The sequence below is a fragment of the Channa argus genome, chromosome 20, assembly GCF_033026475.1.
Source record: "Channa argus isolate prfri chromosome 20, Channa argus male v1.0, whole genome shotgun sequence".
Classification (NCBI taxonomy): domain Eukaryota; kingdom Metazoa; phylum Chordata; class Actinopteri; order Anabantiformes; family Channidae; genus Channa; species Channa argus.
This window is the reverse complement of record NC_090216.1, coordinates 14,875,933-14,900,482: the sequence shown is the minus strand read 5'-3', so window position 1 is coordinate 14,900,482 and position 24,550 is coordinate 14,875,933. Positions and strand designations below refer to the sequence as shown.

General features: G+C 38.6%; 3 protein-coding genes across 10 annotated transcripts; 1 reads left to right on the top strand and 2 right to left on the bottom strand.

The window, feature by feature from the left end:
- Positions 1-69: 69 nt before the first annotated feature.
- josd1 (Josephin domain containing 1) lies at positions 70-13,650 on the bottom strand. 4 transcript variants are annotated; one of them, XM_067488398.1, is made up of 9 exons: positions 13,553-13,650; positions 13,160-13,275; positions 12,508-12,585; positions 11,712-11,762; positions 11,568-11,618; positions 11,395-11,445; positions 11,090-11,140; positions 7,900-10,984; positions 6,993-7,368 (listed from the first exon to the last, which is right to left on the bottom strand). In XM_067488398.1, exons 2-8 carry the CDS (start codon positions 13,203-13,205, stop codon positions 10,245-10,247), a joined length of 1,068 nt encoding a protein of 355 aa, XP_067344499.1. In that variant the 5' UTR covers positions 13,206-13,275; positions 13,553-13,650; the 3' UTR covers positions 6,993-7,368; positions 7,900-10,244. The 4 variants fall into 4 exon arrangements, with proteins under 4 accessions (XP_067344500.1, XP_067344501.1, XP_067344499.1 ...); XM_067488397.1 differs by having other exon boundaries at positions 13,510-13,643; XM_067488399.1 differs by lacking the exons at positions 11,090-11,140; positions 11,395-11,445; positions 11,568-11,618; ... (2 more) ...; positions 13,160-13,275; positions 13,553-13,650 and adding exons at positions 70-2,846; positions 4,669-4,863; positions 6,273-6,401 and having other exon boundaries at positions 6,485-7,368; positions 7,900-10,249.
- Positions 13,651-13,806: 156 nt separating this feature from the next.
- On the bottom strand, positions 13,807-19,396 carry xrcc6 (X-ray repair complementing defective repair in Chinese hamster cells 6). 4 transcript variants are annotated; one of them, XM_067488298.1, is made up of 13 exons: positions 19,281-19,396; positions 18,410-18,492; positions 18,082-18,194; positions 17,641-17,782; positions 16,997-17,248; positions 16,556-16,742; positions 16,185-16,371; positions 15,798-15,966; positions 15,395-15,556; positions 15,033-15,162; positions 14,800-14,900; positions 14,594-14,710; positions 13,807-14,330 (listed from the first exon to the last, which is right to left on the bottom strand). In XM_067488298.1, exons 2-13 carry the CDS (start codon positions 18,480-18,482, stop codon positions 14,131-14,133), a joined length of 1,833 nt encoding a protein of 610 aa, XP_067344399.1. In that variant the 5' UTR covers positions 18,483-18,492; positions 19,281-19,396; the 3' UTR covers positions 13,807-14,130. The 4 variants fall into 4 exon arrangements, with proteins under 4 accessions (XP_067344399.1, XP_067344401.1, XP_067344400.1 ...); XM_067488300.1 differs by having other exon boundaries at positions 13,807-14,327; XM_067488299.1 differs by having other exon boundaries at positions 18,410-18,487; positions 19,281-19,388.
- A 91-nt stretch (positions 19,397-19,487) lies between these two features.
- Positions 19,488-23,759, top strand: desi1b (desumoylating isopeptidase 1b). 2 transcript variants are annotated; one of them, XM_067488302.1, is made up of 6 exons: positions 19,488-19,851; positions 20,043-20,082; positions 20,179-20,248; positions 20,402-20,511; positions 21,011-21,133; positions 21,895-23,759. In XM_067488302.1, the coding sequence occupies exons 1-6, from the start codon at positions 19,764-19,766 to the stop codon at positions 21,974-21,976; spliced, it is 513 nt and encodes a 170-aa protein (XP_067344403.1). In that variant the 5' UTR covers positions 19,488-19,763; the 3' UTR covers positions 21,977-23,759. The 2 variants fall into 2 exon arrangements, with proteins under 2 accessions (XP_067344403.1, XP_067344404.1); XM_067488303.1 differs by having other exon boundaries at positions 19,490-19,851; positions 20,061-20,082.
- The last annotated feature ends 791 nt before the right edge of the window (positions 23,760-24,550 follow it).

Sequence of the window (24,550 nt, the reverse complement as noted above, 5' to 3'; positions counted from 1 at the left end):
TTTTGTTGTGTTTAAATTATTGTGTAAATCTAGCTCAGCAAACTATCAAATGTAAAAACATATATGCCAAAAAACATTGTACAGTAATTGAGTTTTAAAAATATGTCAAAGATCCCTGTCATCTAGAGACTTAGTGTTGAACACAAATGGCTCAGCTGGTAAATGTGGAGCCGATTTGTTAGATTTACAGATAGTCTAAATATGTAAAAAGTAAATGGTAACAACCTGTACATATGTAGCACTACTTCCCTCTGAATTGTAGTGGAGTTAAAGTTGCATAAAATGTAACTCCTCCAGTAAAGTAAAAGTACCATAGGATTGTGGTTAAGTACAATACTTGAGTAAATATATTTAGTTATGTACTGTACTTCCTCGAGTAGTAGGTTACGATTTAGCTACTTTCAACTTATTTCAAAGATACTGGTTGTCTTGTTAAAGCAAGTAGTTTCTAAACTTTGTGTTCAGGCTTTCTGTCTTAGCAAGTACCTTTTCATAGCATGTCCAATTTAATACACACACACATGTTGTAGCTTATACATAAAGTGCCATTATAAGCATTTTATTTCTATGCCAAAAACAAAACAAATATACAGTGACAATCAGGATTCCTTAAATAGGAAGGGGTAAATGTATAGTCTCGGCCAAACATTTTTTACTAGTCATAACAGGATGTTGTCCAAAAATCTCAGCAAATTAGAGAAAAACTGATGTTTCAGCGTTGGTTCTCCTGGCTATAACATGACAATAAAGGTTTAAAGATTGGATGGGAATTGAAAAAAAAATCATGCACCACTGAAAAACATGAGCTTGTGTAGTATAAATAATATTGTTAATAATATAAAGTCCTTGGCTGAAAAAGTGAAAAAGTTTTTTACAGATGAGTTACTCTGTAAACTGGATGAGCATCAGCTGTTTTTCCTCTGTATTGATGATATATTGGTGCTTTGGAATTCATTTTCTGATCTCAGTGTCAAAATGCAAAGCCCCTCCCAATTGCACAGCAGCAAGTAAGTCTTTTTATGTAAACAACTTAAGGCCAATATTGTCCTAAACAGACAATACATAGATATTATAAATGGTGTTTGATACAAGCAAAAGCAACAATAGCGGGATATCTTCCAAGGCCCACTTCACAATAATTGATTACTCACAATTACACACATATATCTCTGGTCATGTGCTCATTAGCCAACCCATCAACTTCCACATTTCCTTTTTTATTAACGTATTCTCAGACACAATGCACTCCCTCCTTCCACTTCTCAAACTGAAAACTTCCCCCTCTCACAAACTACACCCAAAACACCTCCTCAGACTGAATCCACACACATTATACAATCACTGCTGACCGCACACTGTGACACCTCTCAGAGGTGGCACGTTTGGCAAGTAATATTTAAGAGGAGATGGATGAGCCCTGCATCAGCTGAACTCCTGTGCTACAGAGGGCTGCTGCGCTTTTGACCTTTTGGACCAACCTGAGTCAAAAGTCAAGAGTCAAATTATGCAAGCGTGGGAGATCTGAACAAAATGAATATTTGTTTGATGATATTCTTTTTACCATATAACACAGGGCTCATCAGCAAAGTTGCCTCCAAACTTTAAATGGTGAAGATGTTTATATGCAACCAACAGCTTTTTCATTAATCTGATTACTGGCTGGATGAATTGTTCGGTAAACAGAATACCAGAGCCCAAGTCTTATTTAAACTGCTTGTTTTGTCCAATAGAACCCCTTGTTGTGGGGATGTAGACCTTGACTTATTTTGTCAAACACCAACTCTCTTGCTGTAATGGCACATGGTGCATACAAAGGATGGCCAATTTCTATACTTTTATATTTTGGAAAAGACTTAGTTATGCAATGATCACATCATGACAGTACTAGAGGACCCTTTATAGTATTCCATAATTTTCTGATGACAAGTAGAGTTTGTTGTTCAACTTAATATGAACATTTATAAATGACAAACAAACAAAAAACAACAACACAGAAACGGTATTTTTTTCCTTGGAAGGAAACTGAGACAAATATCCAGTAGAGGGAGTGCTTGGCCTAGGTGTTGCATTGCTTTGTTGCCATATAAAACTGTTGTGCCAGCACAGCCTCGATACAGTACAGGCTCAGTCTGTGCCTAAAGTGTTTGTGAGGTGAACGAAATACAAAGTTGGCAATGTGACAGATCACTGATTTTGACTTGTGGCATGAAAAAGGTACACAGTGGAAGAGTGAGATAGAGTAACACTGAGGTAAGGAAGGACACACTTGTTGAAAAAGAAGGACAGAGGATATGGACAGAGAAAGACATTCACAACATAAAGATGGACACACAAAGACACGTCTGAACTTTCTGACTGAAGCAGGGTGGATCAGTGACGGAGACAGGCAGATAAACACGGTATTTTTCATAGAGCGTGGACAAAAGAAAACATCCAACAGATCAGAAACTGACGTTGAAAAACAGTCAATATATATAAAAACATAAGGATAGGAAAATCGGAATAATAACTTTTTATAAGTCTTAACTTTGTTTTAAGTAGAGAACTGTGATTCTTTGTTTCTCCCTGTAAAGTGTTTGCTTCCTTCATTGCGTTGCATCTTATAAGATAAGAGTCCAGCAATGGCTGTGTAAACAAAACCCAAAAAAAGAAGAAAAAAATAAATTTTCCATTGTGCATCCGTGTGACTGGTTTTGCACGACTTTACTTCCTCTCCCATTCTTTCTGTGATTGGCTGGTTGAACTCTTAGCCATCAGACCGCCAAGTTTGGTGTGCCTCCACTTCTTCCGAGACGACCAATAGGAGTTCACAGTTCTTCCCTCGCAGCTGCTGGCGGAGAAACTTCCTAAGTAAAATCCAAAGCAAACAGGACAGCCATATTTATAATAATAATGAAAGGATCAGTTTGAATTAAAAGGAAGATGAGACAATGCACAGTATTGCAACTTAAGGGGTAGAGCTGCTTTAAAGCTGCACTAATTTTTTTGGGGGGGCAATGGAACAAGCTGTAAACACAAGTGACATATTATCACTCTATGAAGTCTGTAATATACTATTAGCAATCAATAGCTTATTTCAATATAGAGCAAATAGGCAGCAATCATTTATATGGAGTAGTAATTCCAGCTGCTTGACAAATATATGTCACATCTCTTTTAGCTCATTTTTTTGGTCTCTGCAAAGTCCTGACAGAACTTTCTAGCTCTTGAAAAGCAAACTTTGTGTCTGTTTTTTCCTGGTCTGTACAGTTATCAAAGTTTTTAGTTAAACATAATCTTAACAAAAACAAAACAGCTGCCTGCTGCATCAAGATACCAGCTTAGTGAGAAAAGAGTTTGAAGGCAGGAAAGCCAAACTGTGAGCTAAAAAAAAGTGCTAAAAGTTCTGTATATCTGTTAAGAATCATGTGGCTCAATCACTAGGGGCAACCTCTTTCTTTCTTAGTCATAGTCATTTAAATCCACAATAAATATAAACATTATATTTAACACACTTTTAAGGCAACAAGTAATAAATGGGAACAAACACACCTGTTAAAAAAATAAAACAAACAATAAAATCACCTACGTGTCAATTTTGGACCTTTTACACTGATGCTTCATTTTAATTATACTATACTGTAAATCACTATTGACTTTTTTTTTTTTTTTTTAGCAATTTTGCACATTTTAGCCATTTTATGCTAATTCTTCTATAACAATAGACAAATAAGATGCTATTTACGAGCAAATGTTGGCGGTGCCTGATTTCAGCCAACTAGTGTTCACCTTCACAGTAACCGCACCAACAACTGTGCTTAGTTTAGCTTAGAGTTACTCCCAGCCTTTTCAGTTCGGTCATTCTTGTTCTAACAAGCTGCCACAGTATTATCCTACTGCATAATTAAGAAGTTTGTAACCAGTTTTATCAAAGTAACATGTCATTTTCATACTCATAATAACACACTAGTATAATTACCGTATTAGTTTTGTTACTAACTACTTTATGTAAAAACTTACAACATTCAGACCGTATACTGCAGTTTTTAAAATCTACCCATACATCTCATCCATTTTCCAGTCCACTCCTGTGTTACACTGACCGAGTCATACTATGATGATAAAAACGTAACAAAAATGCCGCAGGAAAATAAAAAGCAGAAGGCTACAAGTTGGAGCTGAATCCTAGTAGCTGGTAAGAACAATGACCTGAAGGCAGATAATTTGTTTAAAAGTATTGGAACCATATTATTACTTCTTATAATTACTTTTATTGCACAGTACAAAGTGATATGTAGTATTTTATCACTGTGACTGAAAAACAAATACTTTATATTATTCGGTCAATCATAATAAGCGAATGATTACTCCAAACTAGCAGAAGAACATAGTCATACTTAGACTTGCTAATATGGAACAAAACAGGATTTCTCGGGTGCATCCTAAACATGTGTGTCCCAATTATTTATCACAACAAAACAGTAAAATGGCTGTAGCTCAGGAGGCACAGCAGGTTGTCCACAGCACTTTGTACCGAAGCACAACACCGAAGTCCAGAGTGCTTGTGCGTGTCTCTTACTTGTAATTTGCTTTAGTGAAAAGGTTTGGCAAATTACAAAATATATGTAATGTAATTCCAAACGTAGCGGTCGTCCCATGACATAAACATACTTGTCCTGTCACTCTCACCTGAGCTCATCCGGATTACCGATAGGTTGGGGGCTACGCAGCTTGGAGTCCAGGTTGTAGTAGACTCCCCCCACCTCTCTGACTCCTATCCAGTGCTGGCGTTTGAGCGGCAGCCGGAGAAGCCCCCACCGCAGGTTGGATGGCACGTTCAGAATGAAGCCCGTCACATTGGACAGCTTGATGCTGCCTACATCCCTGGAAGAAAAATTTACTTTTTAACGTGAGCTCATGTTGACATGTCAAGAATATTGTCAAATCACCATAAAACTAGAAAACAAACAAACAAACAAAAAAAAAAAGAGGAGGAAATGGCGATACAGCGTGTGTATGTGCTGCTCCATATGACAACTTGCTCTAAACCCTAAAGAGCTTTGTTTTGAGGAATGGAATGAACATTTTGTGTAGCAACATTTTCAAGCTTTCCATCCATCAAAATTCAAACCTCCACTAAGCAGCAAATGGCTGAACTTTCAGTATTATTTAGTAGTAAGTTTCAGCAATAATTGTCTGCTGTTAGGCTGAAAACCTATGCTGCAGTTTAAGACAACATCCCATATTATTGTTCTGAGCACATAAATAATATAACAGAACATACTATGTCCTGACTTGTAGTTAGTTGTATGAGTTATTTGACTAAGGCACACATTCACAGTGGTATCATTTTGATGAGCTTATGCAATGTCAACTTTTTTTCCATCCAGAGTTGCATTATTTTTTTCACCAAGATCTTATTAATTATAGAAAAAAAATGTATTGACAAAAAAAAAAAAAACTGGTTATTCAGTATATTCAGGTTAGGGTAAAAACTAAAACAACAACTTGTTGCCAGCTAAGCCATATTAATCGCTGCAATAATTATCCAGTGGAAGGCCCTTACTTATTTGCTTAGTTAAATCCAGGTGGTAACTTTTTTATGGCCAGACATTATAGTAATCATGGACCATGGAATAGCACTGCTGCTGTTGTTTGATTTTGTCCTTGTTTGGTCAGGGTGGGAACCAAGAATATGCTTTTCTGATAACATTAACTTTTTATTGATAAAAGCAAGTTTGTGACTGCTGCTGTTTTCAACACTCATGTAAGACTGATTATAAGAAAAACAAGTAAATAAGTGAATAGATAAAACTGTCTCTTAGACTATGTGGACTGATGGAACTGCTGACTAATCAAAGAGTTCACTCAAGCACTGTCTGATAAGGTTGCCGGGGTTCAGAGGGTTAGGACACTTGTTTACTTTACATTTATATTCTAGCATGTTTCTAGGCTGCAGAGGTCAGAGCCAACTATTGAATTTGTTCCTGTTGCCATGTGTATTCAGAGATGGAAAAAACCACACATAGCAAAAGGCAAAGTATTGCTCTATTAGTTTAGGTTCTGCCTGACCTTTACATTTACATTTAGTTATTTCGTAGACGTATTTATCCAAAGCAATTCAAAGGGGTTCAGTGTCTTGGCATGTCATAATGACCATTTATGGAAATAACTAGAACAGAGAGGCCAAAGATTTATTGCAGCTACAACACTATCAATTAGTGTTTAAAAAATTGACATAAGCAGGAATTAAGACATAAAAAATAGCAGTTTTCATTGCCAGCCCTACATACCTTCTTTTATCCCACCAAACTGCCTCAAATCCTCGGGTCTGCAGGGCTGCCATAATGACATTTACATCATAGTTCCCATTTCCCAGCATGCTCTTCTTGTGAGGTGTCACAAGTGTGCTGGGAGAAAGCCTGCAATCAGTCGACAGCAGAGATTAACAGACAAACCTTTTCTATTCACGTTAAAAATTGGTACAGGTTGTACACCAGCTCACCTCTGGTATATCTCCTGCAAGGTGTCCCGACTGAAGGCTGCTCCATCCTGGAAGACGTTATTGAGTGCGTGCAGGGCGCACAGCTCCCTCCGCTGTTTCTCATGGTAAATACATGGAGGTGTCAAAGATGATTGGGGGGGTGCTGGAGGGGTGAGGGAAGAAGAGGAGGATGAGAGATCCTGCTGCTGCTGCTGAGGGTCCCTGGGATCCCTGCACCTCCTCTCCTCCACTCCTACTACCACAACTTCTCCTCCTCCTCCTCCTCCTCCACCTTTCTGCTTGCTGACCTTCCAGGGCATGCAGCCCAGCTCCTGCAGGCCGCCTCGCCCCTTCCCCTTCCACTCACCAGCTGGATATGGAGCACTTCCCATCTCTGAACATTCACAACCTCCTCCAGCTCCTCCACTATTTTCAGGATGCTACATTAGCATTAGGACAACCATTGCTGTACAAGCCTCTCAGCTACTTGGAGGAGAGGAGCTTGTGTGTCTCTGTCTATAGTTGAGAGTGAGGTGGGGGTTGCAAAGTAAATGAAAGAGCGACACCTCACCTCTTTCTAAAGGTTAGGGGGAGGGGGTAAAAAGTGGAACTTTGGACGAGACTGCCAGCAAAAAAAAAAAAGAAAAAAAAAAGGAAAAGAAAAATCATAAAGATACTCCAATTGCTCCCAAATGAAAGATTACTCTTCCATCAATCAAATTACTACCAGTTGCTCTGTGAGCATTTCCACTTCCCCCATCGCTTCTGCATGTCAACAGCTCTTCCTATCCAGTCACTGTCCCTATAGATATGCAGTTCTTTCCATCAGCGGAATGCTGACCATGAACTTCCACTTTCTCTGGAACAAATGGCCCAGATGCTGAGCAGAAAAGAACGTCTGACACCTAAGGGAGAGACAGAAAGAAAAAAAAAGGCCCAGTTTTGTTGTTCATTTGTAATTCACTCATTTAAACAAGTTAGCGCAAAGTGACATCTTTGAAGTGCTGAGCAGCAGCTACACGCCTTAAACATCACTTTAAAGCAACGCTTGCTGCTGGTGACGGATACAGTAGCTGTGATAACATTGTAAAGCTACTAAAACATACTCTTGGTCAGCAAAGCCCAAAATGAGAAGAAGGTAAACATCTGCAGCAGCTTGGACTGGATAGAGGAAGCAGGCTGTTCAGTAAGCTAGCGAAATATGACAACTGCCTCCGAGCAAAACAAGACACACATTAGAGAGCTCACAGCGTCTGAAGCAGAGATAGCTGCTATACTATGAGCCCACACAGGTACAGATGTTATTCATGATGATAGTGACAGATATTTAATCTCAGTCTTCTGTCTGCTGTACGTGACTCCCGTGTCCACACAAAACACAAACACAACGCCTCCTTTACGCCTCATAACTTCGTTTTCCTTCTCAGTCCACTTACCTCGGCGCTTTCTGACGGTGCTTTTAAAGCTAGCCTGCCGTAAACCGCTCTAAAAGCTGAATATAGTCTCTCCTGATTTCCCACAGGCTGTTCAGTCCTTTGTCTTTGCCACTTTTTTCCTGGTGTAGCTGTGCGTGTCTGTCGCTCTCTCTCCCTCTCTTGCTCTCACTCTCTGGCCGTGCTCGGGCGCGCATGCGCCGTAGCGGCTCCCTGGCTCCATATTGCTGTCACCGCCTGCGTCAGTAGTGAGCGTACCTACCTCTGAGACTGCGAAACCTACATTTCCCTCTGTATTGTCACCTGGAGGAGCTGCAGTAAACACACACGTAGTAGTATTACCGCAAGTATGCAATGAAGAATCTTTATTCAGTATGTGATGCGTGTTCAAATCGTCTTTAATAGATTTTATTGTATGCGGACAAAGGATCCGCTGTGGCGACCCTGAACTCACAGGATAAGCCGAAAGGACAAAAAAATAAAAAATAAACTATACTGAAAAACCATAAAGGTCATTTTGCACGAAATGAGCAAAGGTTTGCAACCTTATGAACTTTGCGACGTATTCAGCAGGATTCAGATTCTGAATCTGACACTGAACTGGTAACACACTTCGAACCTATAATTTCTGGCAAACTTTTTGAAGACATCTTTTTAATATGTCAATGCTGAATATGTTGCTGAAGTAATGCAGCTTATTATGTCAGTATTAGTGAGCCAACACTCTAATTAAATCAATTTTAACCAATATAAGGTACTTTTGGCAACTTTCATCATTAAAGGACACAGGTCCTGCTACTATGTTCAATCTCATCAAGTGCTCAAAATCTGTCAGTAATTATTGTAACTACAGTGGAGAAGAACCTTGTGGGCTGGATAAGCTTATGTGCTGCATGTTATGAATCACAACTTTAAACTTGTATCATCAAATCATATCCCATTTTGATATTTTTTTAGATAATATATAATCAGGAATGCCAATAAGTGTAAATCTATGTGTCTGCCCATATTTTTACAGTAAAGGACAAAGAGCATCTCCAATAATATAATACACTTGATAATCCATTGCTTTTCTTATTTGTGACATTATAGAACCACATGTTCAGCTACAGAAAATATGCTCTTTTGTATGAGCAGTATTTAAACTAATGATCTTCGTTCTTTTTCCTGGAGGCGCTAGTGTGCCCCCCTCAGTGGTAGAGCATTGGGTTGGTGTGCAAAAGGCCGTGGCTTCGAATCCCACCCCACCAGGCGTGGACCTGCCCAGCCACCAAGGGCCACTCTGGTGCCGGTCTCGAGCTTGGATAAAATTTGAGGCTTGCAACAGGAAGGGCATCCAGCATAAAAACCCACGCCAAATCAACACGCAGAACACGTTCTGCTGTGGCAGCTCCTAGCTGAAAGATAGTTACTGTATTTCCATTTTTGGGTGTATTAGTCCTTTTATACTATTTCTTTCAGTTTAGAGGTCAGACTTTGCAGCAGAACGGCAGTGAGTGGTGTTCTTCTCTATGCTGGATTTTAAGCATCGTGGTACCCGAAGTGGACCTGACAGATCTGTTGAAGGTTTATAATTGTTGTAAAGTGATTTCTCAGGTGACAGAGACACTCTGCAACTGTGCTGCAGTTTGTATTTCAAACCATTAGGGCTTTAAAAGCCCTTATCAATGGGTAGTTTTAATCTTTGCAGATATAAATTTACAGAAATGCAGTATGTTTTTTAAATAAATATATCATTATATTAAGGTAAGACTAGTGTTCTAATGTATTGACATATAAGATATTGGTCTTATTTTACAGCATTTCTCAACCTGGTACTGTTATCTGCTACCAAGATGGTTACGCTATTGTAACATGCCCGGTTTATATTGAATGAACTGTTGTATTTTTGGTAACATATGTTTCAGAGAGATCTGGAGAAAGCACAGGTCTGAACAGCACTGCTGAACTCGACTCCCACTATGACTTCAGTTTGCTGTCCCTGGTCATCTTAAAATTTTGATATGTCTTATAAATTATGAAAGACAGAGGAGGGCTAAGCTCTGGAGTACCAATGCCCATAAAAACAATGTATACATGTTGAGGAATTATAACACATAGAAATAGAAAAATGAAGCATCTGTGACTATGGTATCTAACTAGAAGCATTTGTGGCATGTTGAAAACCAAAGTGCAGTCAGCAGCAGTAAATCCATATGGACAGTGGTAAAGTGACAAAAATAACCTTAAGTCAAATTTGCATGTTTAACCCAGTAATGATTCCTGCCTCCTTATTGTTCTACAGCCCCAGCAACTCTTTCACACACAAACACACTCTTAATACTACCTGTCCTTCTCCCCTGTCTTATTTACATGTGTCCCAGTTTTCTAGCCAGTGCAGAGGACATGTCAGCAAGCAGCTCCTCCCTGATGGATTCCTCCCTCCTCTGCAGCTCATGGATGAAATGCCCCCTTAGCCTCTTCATCTCTATGACACGCTCCACTATCTGCCTGCGCTTTACACGCTGTACCTCTGGGGGGCAATCTGTCTTTATGTCCACCAGCTCAGGCCTCTGGCCACAGAGAGCCACAGCCCTTTTCAAACCCTCATCCTCCTCATCCAGTAGCTGATCTCTGGTACCTTTTTGACCTAGTTGTTTTGTGTTGCTGAGAACAGGGATAATGTATTTCCTGACGCCAACACCAAAGAGTTCCAGGATTTCTTGGATTGCCTGAGTAGCATCCTGTGTTATCTTCATGTTGGATCCTGGAGCCTGGATCACCAGCAGGAAGGCATGTGGTCCAGGGCTAGCAAGCTGAAGACTCCTCAAAGCTTCTCTGGCTCTTTTGTTGTTCTCCATTGAACATCCCAAAAGAGCAGGAGTATTGATCACAGTAACCTCTCTACCGTCCACTATGGTCTTTCGCTTTGTGCTCTCCATTAGGGGACCTATGGGTTCCCTTGTCTCACTGTTTCCCAACAGTGACTCTGCCAGGGAGGCCTGACCTCCACCAGGGGGTCCAAGGAGGATCAACCTCAGGCCTGACTTGTTGGAACTGCTGCTGTTCAGATCTGTCTCTAACTCCAGTGCTTCATTAGTGGATGTCCCTGAGGAGAGGACAAAAATGTTACATACAGTGAAACAGTTTGCACAAAAGCTGTAGCTGTCAGCACAAACTCCACAAAAAAAGCAGAAAATTACAGTGAACTGACCTGTGATTGCTTTGATGACAGCAACCAGCCACTTGCACTTGGAGGTAAATGCTAAAGGTGGAGCAAATTTACAAGTCAGTAGGTTTAACGTTTAACTACGGCCCGTTAATTATTTTGCAGATCTCTTCTTAAGTTAGAACTTTCAGATGCTACATTGCTGTCATTTGTGTTCTTGAATTTTAACTCACTTCCAACCATTAAAAATGTATAAAATAGTTCATGACCTGTTTACCTTCACTTAAACAATCAAATGCACATAGACATAAAGGGGGAAATAATCCAACACAAATACAGGCCACACTCACTGAGGATAAACTGCCAGATTTGAGACAGCACCTTAAACAGGCTCCGGATTCCTGACACAAAAACATGAGCAAAAAGAGAAAAAAGTCAGCAGAGAATATGCGTTTTATACTTCACATGTGACATTTGACACATTTTTTTTATATGATCAGAAAAAATGTAAAGTATTTAGTACCACGGACTGTTCTCAAAAGGTGGCTCACCCAGCCCCAAAGAGCTGACAGACCTGAGGCATGAACAAGAGCACACATTTAATCCATATCAGACACAGTTTAATATATTGTACAAGCTAGTTATAATAGTTTTGCTTATCACTGACCAGTTAAAGAACAGAAGAGACGAATCGGCCATCGGATAATAGCTGGGAGGGCTGCGGAAAAAACATACTGAAATCAGTCTTACAGCCGAGGTCGTGCTAGATTACTGGGGAGTATAATAAACAAAAAATTAATCATATCATCTAGTGTTCCATATTGTTTGGGTTTCATCTGGTTGTCTTTATATTTCCACTGGTTCAGGAATTTTACTGTACAAGGTTTTGAAAAACTGAGCAGTAAATTAAATTAGATCAGCTGAATGAATGTAAAGATTGAGATGTCATAAAACTGGACCCTTTTTGGCTGATGGAAGCAGCTCTTAGAGACAATTAAGTTCAGATCCAGTTCAGTGTACTGACTGGACCGAATTGAATATTTCAATAAATGGCAACTAATCACAAAAAAGCCATTAAAAAAATCCAACCAACCATTTGTTGTGTGTTTCTCTGAAGACCCTGTCTTTGGTATTCATTTCATTTCATTCGATCCCACTGGAAGATGTGTCATTTTTTTAAGGCCTAGTAATTTTCTTGCAGAGTTAGTTTCACCAAATGTTACTTAAACAAGAATTTGTAAATTTGACCCACAATTCTTGGCTACAGGCCTCTAAAAGCATATTTCATTAGGAGACATGCCCCTCCTCACCAAAACCACTGACTATCCTAAAATGTAAGCTTTACTGTGACTATGCTTTTCAGGAAACAGACTTGATATCTCTATGGAAAACAGGTCAATCAAGTAGAGAAATGACATGACGGATATGTTTCTGTTTCTCTTTTCTGCCACTGAGTTGCTTACTCTGTGAGAATCTGTAGAGAAGATACCCCACCACAGTATAGGCTCCCATCTGGATGCTGTTGCTGTTTGGCCACCATCCTAAACAGAGAGGGGGGAAGGAAACATTAGTATTGCAAAACTGTTCATAACTTATCACAGCGTTTACCTTTCACCCAATACAAAGTGCAGCACAAAATGCTCTAAATTCCAGGAAAGTCCTGTTGTGGAATGCAAAGCTCTTTGTATGTGAGCTTGCAGGCATATTGATTAAATACTTTCATTTGATGTTTTATTTCTGGCATCAAAAATCACGTCATTTTAGTATTATTGTAGGAGTACTGAACTTTAGAATGGTTTTTAAATATGACAGATATGCACAGATAATGCGCAGGAAGACATATTTTTGTTTCTTACAAATGTTTTATTTATATAAAAAAAAATCAAATTCTCATAACTGAAAGGTAACGAGCGCTTGATTTATCATATTTATTCTGAAATCTAACCCGGTAGTAAACAAAGATCTGCAAAGATGATGATTTAGACCGCTTATCCCATGACTTCAGGGTCGCCACAGCAGATATAAATATCTGTCTGTAAATTCTCTGTGGAGTGCTGCCAACATTTTTAATGCTCTTAAAGCAATATCTGATAACTTTTTGATAATTTATCTTACCTGTGTCAACTTCCTCAAAGTTTACCTCGTCACATCGACACTCCATTGCTCTGAAGCTGACAATACTTTTAGCCCAGTGTCAAGGTGGCAAGAAAAGGCGGCACTTCTGCTCAGATCTATCAAAATAAGAGCACCAAAAGTTAAAAGTGATACCTACGTTGGCATAATATATTTTATTACACACGTTAACTCAAATAAAACTAGTGATGGACCAGAAAAAATCTGTTACAGCTTCCGTAATGTCTAGTTGCTATAGCTTATCTATAAGTCAATTTAGCTTTACTGTAAAAAAAGGATCCAACGAAAGGATAAATGAGATTGTTGATAAATGAGAATATCAGATGAACCACCTGCACGAATGCGATCAGTCCATGAAAACATCACACAACTCACGTGGTCAAAGTTGTATGTGAGCTTTTCTTCCTGCTGTTGTGCAGTAACATTGAACTACAGTCCTTCCCTCCACAGTAACAGTGGTGTGCTGTTTGGGTAAAAAATGCTCTGCGAAGGTGCAGGTATGCTGATAGTCCTGCAATCTTACTTTGGAAGGACACACCTTTTTTCTTGTTACAGGAAGAACTGGAACTGCTGCTTAATATGTACAGTACAGTTATGGAACCGAAACTAAGCAGACACAGAGATATGAAAATGTTTTGGTTTATTTATTCAAATGCAACAATATTCACAAGTGTCATTCCTAATTACATTTATTCTCAGTACAGCATAAAAAAATGGTGTAAACTTCTCTCTGTTAGAGAAAAGTACAGTGTATAAGGAGAATATTTATTTGTGTTGCAAAGTTCTGTTTACCTTTACACATTATGTAAAGGAAGAATGAATGATACACAGACTTCAGACATTAGTGCAGAGTTGCACTGATCCGTATAGACTTTTAAAAAAGCGTTGAGAGATATTTGCACATTGGAATTAACAGTAGACACACTGATCTGACACCAAGTTTGATAAACTCCTCATGAACCCAGCCTGGCAATCAGAGCTTCTATCAACTCCTGCTTCTTGGTCCCAGTGGTACGAACCCCAAACTGCTTACAGGCCTCTTTCAGCACAGGGACAGTCAGCTTTCCCAGGGTGCCATTCTGCACATGGGCCCTTAGCTCATCTTCTGGCACCTCTACTTTAGGCTTCTTCTCAGCTCCACCTCCTGTTTCTGCTTTATTATTATTATATAAAAAACAAACAAACAAACAAAAACAACATTCAGCCAAAAAAAACAAACTGATTTTAATTGCATGGTAACACAAAATATCCACAGTAACCACTGATGGGATTGGAACGTCTCTGGTATTGATAAATTACTTGATAAAACCTCTGCATTTATATTGTGTAATAAGTTGGTAAAATTCAAACTAATGTTGACACCAAACATACAGCGAAGGGTTTTTGTTCAGCTTGTATTATGAATGCAGCTCTGACCTGTTTTGCGTTTGGCAGCTGGTTTGCTCTCTGGATTGTAGCCAGCAGGGTAGACCAGATCTTTAAACTCCTGAACCAAGGGACCAAGACGAGAGTCAATCTGTTCTACCTTTGGCACTGACACAGAGATGAAGAGAGGAGGTGTGAGACATAGAAACAAGCAGTGTTTTTTTCCGGACAGTAGAAGAACCAGGTCTGTGTCTTACTGATTAGGTCCTCTGTCTCTTCTGGAGCCATCATATCCAAAGCTAAGGCCTCTAAGTTCCTGTAATGCTGCTGGATGACTGGGTTCTCAAAAGCATCACTCCTGCATGACATTAAAAAAAATACAAATTTCGTGAAGGAAACCAACTGCTATTAGTTATAAAATTGGGTACAGGACCTCAGTTTATTTTTTCTCCAGTGAAATCCATGTAAACCACTGAACTTACAAAGGTACCTGTATTTGAAGCGAAGCTTGGAGACGATCTCCTTCATCTTGTCCACCTGTGTTTGTGAAGCAGACGGGTGCTGGGGAGGATCCAACGTCCGAATGTCGTCAGCATATGGCAAGAAAATGGCATTGAAGCCTGACACGGACAAGAGATGACAAGTTGCTATCAAGCTGCAGTCCACTACAGTGGCCTAAACCATAATGTATTTGCCTATTATGCTTATAAATATAAATAGTTTTGAATGGTTAAATCATACATATGTAGAGGATATATTCAAAGAGTGAGACTACAACAGCTTCACTTATGTCACAATCTTTGACCATTATTTAACCTAATCAAATGCAGTAAGTCTCCAGTAGTGTATTACCAGGCGGTGTAATCTGTACTTTCCCGTTATCAAATTCCTCTTTCTGAGGCACCAGAGCAACAAATCGAGGAGGGTAGTTTCGGCGGGAGATGAAACGGCACAGAGCAAACACATTCTTCTCACTACACTTCTTCAACAAGGCAGAAAACAGACAAGCGCTGCCTGAAGAGGAAAGTAATACATTACAGGTCAGCGAACAAAGAAGTGAGAGGTTTACTTTCCCACAGGGCTGGCATTTTTGATTACTATTTGCAGTGCGTATCCTTAAAAACACTAACACACATTCATCTTTAAAATAATCATCCTTTAGCAAAAACTTGCAAAAAACTCAAAAATAATGACATTTTGAAATGTCTTCCAATTAAATTTAAAGCAAATTAATCAAACAAACAGACACACATACCTTTCACCTCATCCTCTTCAGGATACAGGAAAACAGAGGCCCGGATGTGGTGGTGCAGTTTGAGCCTCTCCATTGACTTGAATCCAATCAGAAGCAGTCCAGGTTCATCAAACTTTTTGATGACATCCACCTCATCCCTCTCCATCACTATCTTCTTTTTACCATAGACCTAAAACACACAAGGAGGAAAAACATAACAAAGTCACTGAAAAACACTAAAATGTTAATGTGGATTTTCAGTTGTTTATAATCACGCACTTATAGTGGGTAACATATTATAGGATGTATTAAATACAATAAAATAAATACGAAATATTTTACAAAATATGCGTCCCAAAAAAAAAAAAAAACAATAGCAATAACCTTAGTATTTTTATCTGGCTTTACCTGAGCTTTTTTAATCTCACTGGGCAGCAGCAGGCTGCCGGTCTGGGTGTGGAACGTGCGGGTTTTACTGCGGACTGGCTCGTTAGTTTCCCTGTAAAGTCTGATGGCTCCGGGTTTTCGAGCTGAGACAGATGTTGCATAAATTCCTACCGCTACATTTATGTCCTCGCCAAGGCACAACTTTAATCTAATGATGGCAGAGAAAGAAGGATTGTGTGAAGAAAGTGAGAGAGAAGAAACGGATATATTAAAAAGATTATAATATATATTATATCTTTTAATAATAATATTTAATATTTAATATAATATTCCAAAAAGAAAAAGAAAAACGTAATTAATCAAAAAGGGAAAAACAAATTATTTATCTCTACCTGGCCATCGCTCTCTTTTTTTGGTCTTTGGCTCGCACCCTTTTGGTAAGGTCCTCCAGTTTGTCAGAAGGTTTTAGCTGCAGTCCCATCTCACTCTCATCGTCTGGTGGACTTACAATGTCACAAAAGAAGAGCGAAGCATCAAAACCACCTGGTTTCATGAGGTGCATCAAATCAATAACAACACCTAAGAGAAAAGGGATCAATCAGATGAAGCATCATAAAGGCTAAACATCCTGTGCACATATAATGCACATGTATTATCAACAATAAAAGTGAAATTAAACTAAAGAATGGCTGATTAGGAATTTAAGGTGAACTAATGGTGTTGGTTTGATCAACGTGCAACTTAGTTGTGTAAAGGTACAAATTTTCTGAACTGTCAAATTTGAAAAAGCATAAGGAAAAAGGAAAAAGCACAAGGGTTCACATCATACCCACCTGTCTCTTTGAGGTCACTGGCCTTTGTGCGAGCCTGCCGGTCCTTTGTACTGTCACCGCTGTGTGGTTCATCCCTGCAAGTGAAGATCATGAGTCGCTTGTGTGAGAGACGAAGCTTAATGTCACTGTAGAGGTTGGAGCAGCACCACAGAGCATCTCCTAATGATGTCTCCCCACTGCCCATAGTCTCTGCTGCTAGCTGGGCACCTTTGTCCCCCCGCAAAGCATCTACATCTTGCACTTTCTTTGCACCTAAGGAAACAGGCAGACATAACACATACAGTGGAATGGAAACGTTTGCAATTCCTTTTTTTAAATGTCAAAAAAGGTCAAACAAAGATTTCTTTCATCAACATAATATTTTTTGCAGCTAGCACATTTGTTTTTTCTTTAGATATTAATCAAAGTTAATTAAACTCTTAATTAATTAAAGGCATACCTCTATTAGTGCACCAGGGTTATTTTCATCATTTTACTATAACTATTTTAAAAACACATTCTTTGATTTGTTACTTCTAAATACAAAAAACATATTAGGTTAAGTTAAAAATGTGTAACAGTGTACATTTGATTCATAGTGTCTGTGAGCATATCAGCATTATACGCAAAGTGTGATCTTTTCCTAGTTTATTGCAGCATCTTACCAGGTTCATCAAGGTCATGGTATACATAAACATGTTTGAATGAGTTCCTAGGGTTTTTGCTCTGCTCTGTACCATAGAAAACCAAAGCCACCAGGTCCCTGTGACTACTGATGATCTTACTTGTGTACACGCTGCGCACAACCTACAAAAGCAGAATATGCACTTATTATCATAAGTCATACCTGACAACAAAAATTACTAATAGGGTAATTCTTTAATTGTGAGTTTAATCTGAATCTTTAACCTGGAAATCTGGGATTTCCACCTTTTTTTCATGCTATTTCAGTCAAAAATTGTTTTTCATCACAATAACTATCACTTCTGTCATTAGAATAAATTAGGAGTTTTAAGTACTTTGTTCGCTTGATCAGTATATAATATCAAAGATGATTCTAAAACAGTTCTTGCAATTCCTAAATAAAACATAACGGGCCACTTTACCTGCATTGTCATGTCAAAGTTGGAGGGCTGCCCATCTTCTCCTTTGATGAACATTTCTTTGGAGGCATCAACCAAGAAAACCAAACTGTCTCTCCCTGTGATCTTGTAGGTCCCTGACAAAACCCCCAGAGAGCTTGGTTTGTTTGGGTACACCTTTAATAGACTTACATTTTGATATCACATGCTATCTGCTAACATATTTAACCCACAGGTTAAATTATTAATTTAAGTTCACCTAAACTCCATAGTCTTACGGTGGGTGATTAAATCAACAGATCAACAGCAGCTAACAGTCTTGCATTAGTGGCACTTCTTGGTTACATCTCACCATCTGCTTGCTCCCCCTCCTCCTGCTCTTCATCCTCATCCTCATTGTGGTAGTAAGCATTCCACTCTGCCATTAGGACTGCCCTTGATTATGTACAGCAGGAGACAAAAACAGGAAAAATGAAGAAGCTGTAACACTCCTGCAATGCTAAATATACTGTATAAGACCACAGCATTTAAAAAAAAAAACAAAAACCATGCATTCTTCTATTGATACAAACACTAGTGGTCTATGACAGCAGGTCAAAACACCAACAGTTAAACATAAATCTTACATAATTGTAAATAAGCATAGAACTGAGAAAGGGAAAATCAGGTTTAAAACAAACATGAAATAAAATCTGAAACAGTACTGCAGCATCATGCTATGCAATAAAAATCTGCAGTTCTACTTCTCTGAAAATGAAACATCCCGTTTCTTGTTAGAAAGCAAAGTCATGAGGGAGCCTTGCAGGTAGCGCTGGTGCAGCTGCAAAAAGACTAATTATGTTTAACCCTACATCGTACGTACGCAAAATACTGGCAGCACATCTTGCCAGTGTTGCCCAGCTCCTAAGTTGAATTAACGTTAACGATTTGCCGTCTTGTTTCAAAACAATGTAATGCCATTTTGATCAGAGAACAATAATTGTAAAAGTTAAAGCAATGCTTTTAATGTTTAGCGTAACCAGTAACTAAGTTAGCTAACGCTGATCCTGGTGGGTGTATAGGGATGAGGCTAGCTTAGCTTGTGATTAGCAACTTTTTGTTTACTTTTTGTTAATGCTTAGTAAATACCAGTACATTTCTAATAATGCACACAAAGAATTTGGTGTAAACGCAATTCAATAAGAACATCTAAAATGTAGTTCTCTGTATGCAAAACTACTTACCCTACTTTACTCTTATTGTCTACAAGTCAGAAAGCTAACGTTACATGACAAGTCCAGACTAGAGTCTGGCGCGATCTGTTCAGCTACGTGATCGAGCACGCTGACAACACGTACGGGACAGCTCTTTGGCTATTGGATGGATTGCAGTCAATAAAAGCTACTGGCCCAATCCCAGCAAAGAAGGCGGGATTAAGATCCAGGAAAGCTCGACTCCGGAAGAGGTGTTCTCTTCGTATACGAAGGCCTATGGTCATGTTGTTGTTTACAGTCGGGCAGTGACACAGCACTGGCTGTCAGCGTCCGACAACCGTTTAGAAGTAGTCTACAGTTTGTTTTTATTTTTGTATTTCCGTTTTGTATTAAAATCATTTTGTTTGCTAACTACCGGTGAGCGAGCCGGATAACTTTAGCTGTGTGTAAGGCAGCAAACGATACAGTAAGTTAGGTTCATTTGTCGTTTTGGAGAAATTTCTCCGTGTCAGCATGGATCTTAATGATTCTTACCCGGTAAAATTGTACATCTACGACGTGTCCAGAGGTATGGCCCGCCAGCTGAGTCCTCTCATGCTAGGTGAGTCTGTGGCGAGCTTCCTGTTAGTTGGGATCATAAAAGGGGCAGATAGTGCTCCCCTAGCCCGAGAGAGAACCAGGGGATAGCGGGGATGTCCTCTAGCTTGAGTTAGCTTGAGACTTTGTTTTCTTTTACAGTGATACCATGCGTAGCACGTCACGTTTTATAAGTCGTTTTCTAATTTTAATCAGTTACTTTTATCCACACAGGAAAACATCTTGATGGGATATGGTGAGTGTTACCCTTTTAAGGCCCATAGGTCTTTGAACTTTGATCAACTACCCTATAGGCTTGGTTTACAAAAAAATGTCTTTGGTTGTATGACAGGCACACTGCTATTGTGGTCCATGGAAAAGAGTACTTCTTTGTTGGAGAAGGCATCAACAGTTGTTCTCCAGTAAGTATAAGCTCAGTCGTTGTCCTCAAACTTGCAAAACCTTAAGTGTAGCGGTGACCTTTATTCTTTTACGTGAAAAAGTGTTTCATCAAGAAGCAGCTTTTGACAAAGTGTCTGGAGCAAAGCGTTACTGGGAATGTGTTTGTATCATAGGGTGGCACCCCCTTTGGTGAGCCTGACTCCATAGTCGATCTGGGCTTCACTGAGGTGCCCGAGGAGATATTTATGGAGCATCTGATTTCACTGGCGGAGTCCACATACAGGTAAGCACTGAGCTTTATCAGACAATTTGGGTGGGTAGGTAGTGGGCTACTTCACAACAACAGGACTCATTACAGCAGATAGGCATGTTTTATTGTTTTATTGTGATAAAGATTTTAACATCATCATACTTTATACTATTAAAGGGGAAAATAAAAGTTGTATAAACAAATAACTGCTTTACAAATTCCCTGCTGCTTCACTATATTTTGATATTGTATCTTAAGACTGAATTGTAAATTATCACATATCCATATAATTGTTTTAGTTTCTAGATACGTGTTTTGAAAATTATCTTCAGTCCTTTGCAAATTAGCTTTATTTACAGAGACTAAATGTTGTATATCTGAAGTGTCACATTCTACAGTTGTTTTCGTTATCTCTCAGTCAAATGTCTCTATCTTGTCTTTTCGCGTCATTCACCCACCCTTCTCCACCCTGTCTCTGTCGTTTCTGCCTGCTCTCTTTCTCTCTCTTCTTTTTTCGTTATGTTATGAACAGTGTTGACAAGTACAACTTGTTTGAGAACAACTGCAACGCTTTCAGCAATGAGGTGGCTCAGTTTCTTACGGGTAAAAAGATCCCATCATACATCACAGACCTTCCATCGGAAGTATTATCCACGTGAGTATGCTCAATTTAATACATTCCATAAAGCTTTTCTACATAACTAAAGATCCCCTTATTTATTTTGCAGCTTCATTCTTTATTTTTGTAGTTGATAGTGTAGTTACAGTGTAGTTACAATCGTTTTCTCTTTTCAGTTAGTTTAGATGGATTCCACTGCTAAATCACTGTTGATGCAAATATCTATCCAGCTGAAAATACTAGAAAACAATTTTGGAGTAGATGTTTGTGGTCATTTTGCTGATTGGTACTTTATGGCTCACTAGTTAACCAAACCCTAATACCACTGGGCAAATACAGGTCAAAATACAGATACCAAGGAGTTTAATAAAACACTACAAACGAATCAAATGAACATTGTCAAATAAAGTCTAGCTGAAAAAAGTAGGCACACAATAATAAATTGGGAAATGTAATAAATATTCACAAACAAATGATGTCCTGAATGAGGAGATGTGATGATGATTAGTTCAGGTCCACTCATACAATGCTCAGAAGGTGATTGAGACAATATTGCATTGATGTGCATTGTAACATTTATAAAAAGCGATCACTAGCAATGGTACTGAAATGATGGCACTGCAGTTATGGCTGTTATTTATGTCTTTCGGTTCCCCCGTGCCTTGTCTCAGTCGAAAGAGTGGTTTTGTGTGCTCTTCCTTCACATTTACTCACATACTGTAATTTGTTAAGACTTTCTATACAACTTTGTTGTTTGTTTTAGCGTGATTGTTCTGTCTGCTGTGTGTCCTCTGTAGACCATTTGGCCAGGCTCTTCGTCCCTTACTGGATTCCATCGTCATTAATCCTGGAGGCAACAACATAACTGGACAGAGGTAGACAGAGTTAGGTGTAGTAGGGAAAATGCTATAGTACCATACAAGGATTAGGGTAAGAGTGGGACAGCCAACAGCAGGCACCAGCTAGATCACAGAGTTCATCTGTGACTTTGGTTAATCATTTGATCTTTGCAACAGGTTGCATTTCAAAATAACGAGCTGTGATTCAGACCTTCTTCATACCAAAATTTCTTAATAAATTTGTATGGCACACTTTACATGGATTTTAAATTGTGACAGGCAGCAGGACATTAGACTGATTATTTTTGATTGTTTGTATGTTCACAAAGCCTGGCTACTCCCCTTGGTTTAACCAGATCATTACACATCCTCTGGGTTTGTATTTTAATACTAAATTCATCCTTAACTTCTCTCCTGGTACTCTTGACTACCTTTTTAAATGCTACAAAGCTGCTTTATCGTGTGGAAAAATTAGAGGACCTGTTTAAAACTTGATTGTATGGGATGAGAAGACAAGATGATAGTAAAAATTTGATATACTTATCAGGAAGGGTCGCATGTGTTTGTTATAAACAAAAAAGTTTTCTTTGTAAATACAAAACAGCTCTTAATGTATCAGAACTATACCATCCAATCCTGTCATACATTTGCCTTATCTTTGTGAACACTGGCCGTTTCCTTTCCTAAGTCTTTCACTATATCAATATCAGAGCTCCACATGTTTACCGTACACACTTTACATTCATGTTCTGGGTCTTTATCTTCAGAGAATCTGTTCAGTTTAATCTATCACAGTTCTTTTCATTATTCTGCAAAGTTGTGCTCTAATCAGTAGTTTTAATCTCCGGTAATGTCCACGGTTTTATAACCTTTAAATGTGTTGCTCCATCTGCATTTGTATCAAAATACACATCCTGATGGGCTGTAATGTCCAACATTACAACAGTGTCCAGATTTTGTGTGTCTCAGATGCTTGTTGACGAGCATTTAATGACCAGACCATAGGATGTGCTTGGGACATACAAGACCAATCATCCACACATCATTCAGTTGTTTCACTTATTTCAGTTTGTTCAATTCATAAAGAAATAAATTGTAGTAGATGTCTTTGGAAATAAAGTTTTGTTGTTTATATTTGTATGACTAATCCAGGCATAGTAACTCATATGTACTTCAGGTTTTATCACAACAGCCACTTACCTCCATTCTCCATGTTGGCATTAATCTCTCCTTAAGGAAAAAAAAATTGTTGTGAGTTTTTCTCCTTGTGTTAGATACCTATTAAAAAGTTTTCTTGTTACAGTTATTTCCTATAATATTAATACCTTTTAACCTATTGCCCTATTACACCTACCTGTTCATGTTTAAAGGGTGACACATCTTTAACAAGAGTTACATAAAAAGTCTAACATTTTATTTTGAAAACACATATGTAAAGCCAATTATCCTAAATAGTTAAGTCCTAATAAGCTACAATTAAGACAATAAAAAATTTGTATAATTTAGTTTATTCCATATTTTTGTACTTGTAGAAAACTGTTGGGACAAGGCAAACCATATAAAATACTCTAATTAAAAGCACTTAATTTGCTGACACCTTGCACTTTGTTAAATGTGTGACATTAAAACTTGACTCAAGATATGACAATAAAAAATCCTTTATTTCTTAAAATGCTTGGGCTGAGTGGACTGTTTTCTGTAGAAAAAGTAACAGGACTATGTCTGGAAAGGAATGTATTCGTGTTTTATGCACTTTATGTTTTCAGAAATGTTCGGACGTTGTGAAAAATGTATATAAAATCAATGCAATGATTTGAAAATAAGTTTAAAACCTTGATATGATTGTATAAAGTATAATCACAACATTAAATGTTTTTTTTTTTCTTTTCCTTTTTTTTTGGGGGGAAAACATTTGCTCATTTTGAATTTGATGTCAGCGACATGTCTCCAAAAAGCTGAGTAAGGACTAATGGAACACTGAATGATATGTGTAATGCTAAAACTATTGAAACATCTCTAAACTAACTTGGTTGCCAGGACCGAGGATTGAGCCACTGACCCCTGTGGTCTGTGGATGACTGCCTTACCAACTGAGCTATAGCTGCTATAGCCCCCTGTTTTTATTGAATATAAAAACACCATTTCAGAAAGGCTGAACCTTGTAGAAGTAAGGATGGGCTGAGGTTCATCATTCAAGACTGAATAGCCGAGGAGTCCAATTTAGTAATAATGTTTCTAAATATACAATTGCAAAGATTTTGCCTGTGGTGCTTAATATAAATGGTAAATGGTCTGCACTTATAAAGCGCTTTTCTACCTATGGGCCCTCAAAGTGCTTTACACTGCTCCTTATTCACCCATTCACACTCACAATCACACACACACACTCAGACACCGGTGGGGGAGCTGCTATACAGCGCTAAAGCCAACGCTAACCATTATTGAGTAGCATTTCATTCTCTCACGCAGCTCTGCATTAAAAGCAAACATGGTTCTATAGTGGAAATCACTGCATGGATTTATGGACTGTAATAGTATCAGCAATGGTCTGCTACGATGTTGGTGTTTTAAGATTCCAAGACACCACCAAATGCTTTAAGTTCATGTCATGTAC

Bases quoted from the DNA above. Each gene is read 5' to 3' on its own strand.
- josd1 (XM_067488398.1), bottom strand. From the start codon at position 13,205: ATGGAGTGTCGATGTGACGAGGTAAACTTTGAGGAAGTTGACACAG. The intron at 11,763-12,507 runs GTAAGCAACTCA...TTTTTTCCGCAG, and splicing joins TCTCTACAGATTCTCACAGA to CCCTCCCAGCTATTATCCGA. The intron at 10,985-11,089 runs GTCAGTTCACTG...TCCTCTCCTCAG, and splicing joins TGTCATCAAAGCAATCACAG to GGACATCCACTAATGAAGCA.
- xrcc6 (XM_067488298.1), bottom strand. From the start codon at position 18,482: ATGGCAGAGTGGAATGCTTACTACCACAATGAGGATGAGGATGAAGAG. The intron at 17,783-18,081 runs GTAAAGTGGCCC...CTGCTTTTGTAG, and splicing joins ACTTTGACATGACAATGCAG to GTTGTGCGCAGCGTGTACAC. The intron at 15,163-15,394 runs GTAATACACTAC...TGTCCGTGTCAG, and splicing joins AGTACAGATTACACCGCCTG to GCTTCAATGCCATTTTCTTG.
- desi1b (XM_067488302.1), top strand. From the start codon at position 19,764: ATGGATCTTAATGATTCTTACCCGGTAAAATTGTACATCTACGACGTG. The intron at 20,083-20,178 runs GTGAGTGTTACC...GTTGTATGACAG, and splicing joins AAACATCTTGATGGGATATG to GCACACTGCTATTGTGGTCC. The intron at 21,134-21,894 runs GTGAGTATGCTC...TGTCCTCTGTAG, and splicing joins CCATCGGAAGTATTATCCAC to ACCATTTGGCCAGGCTCTTC.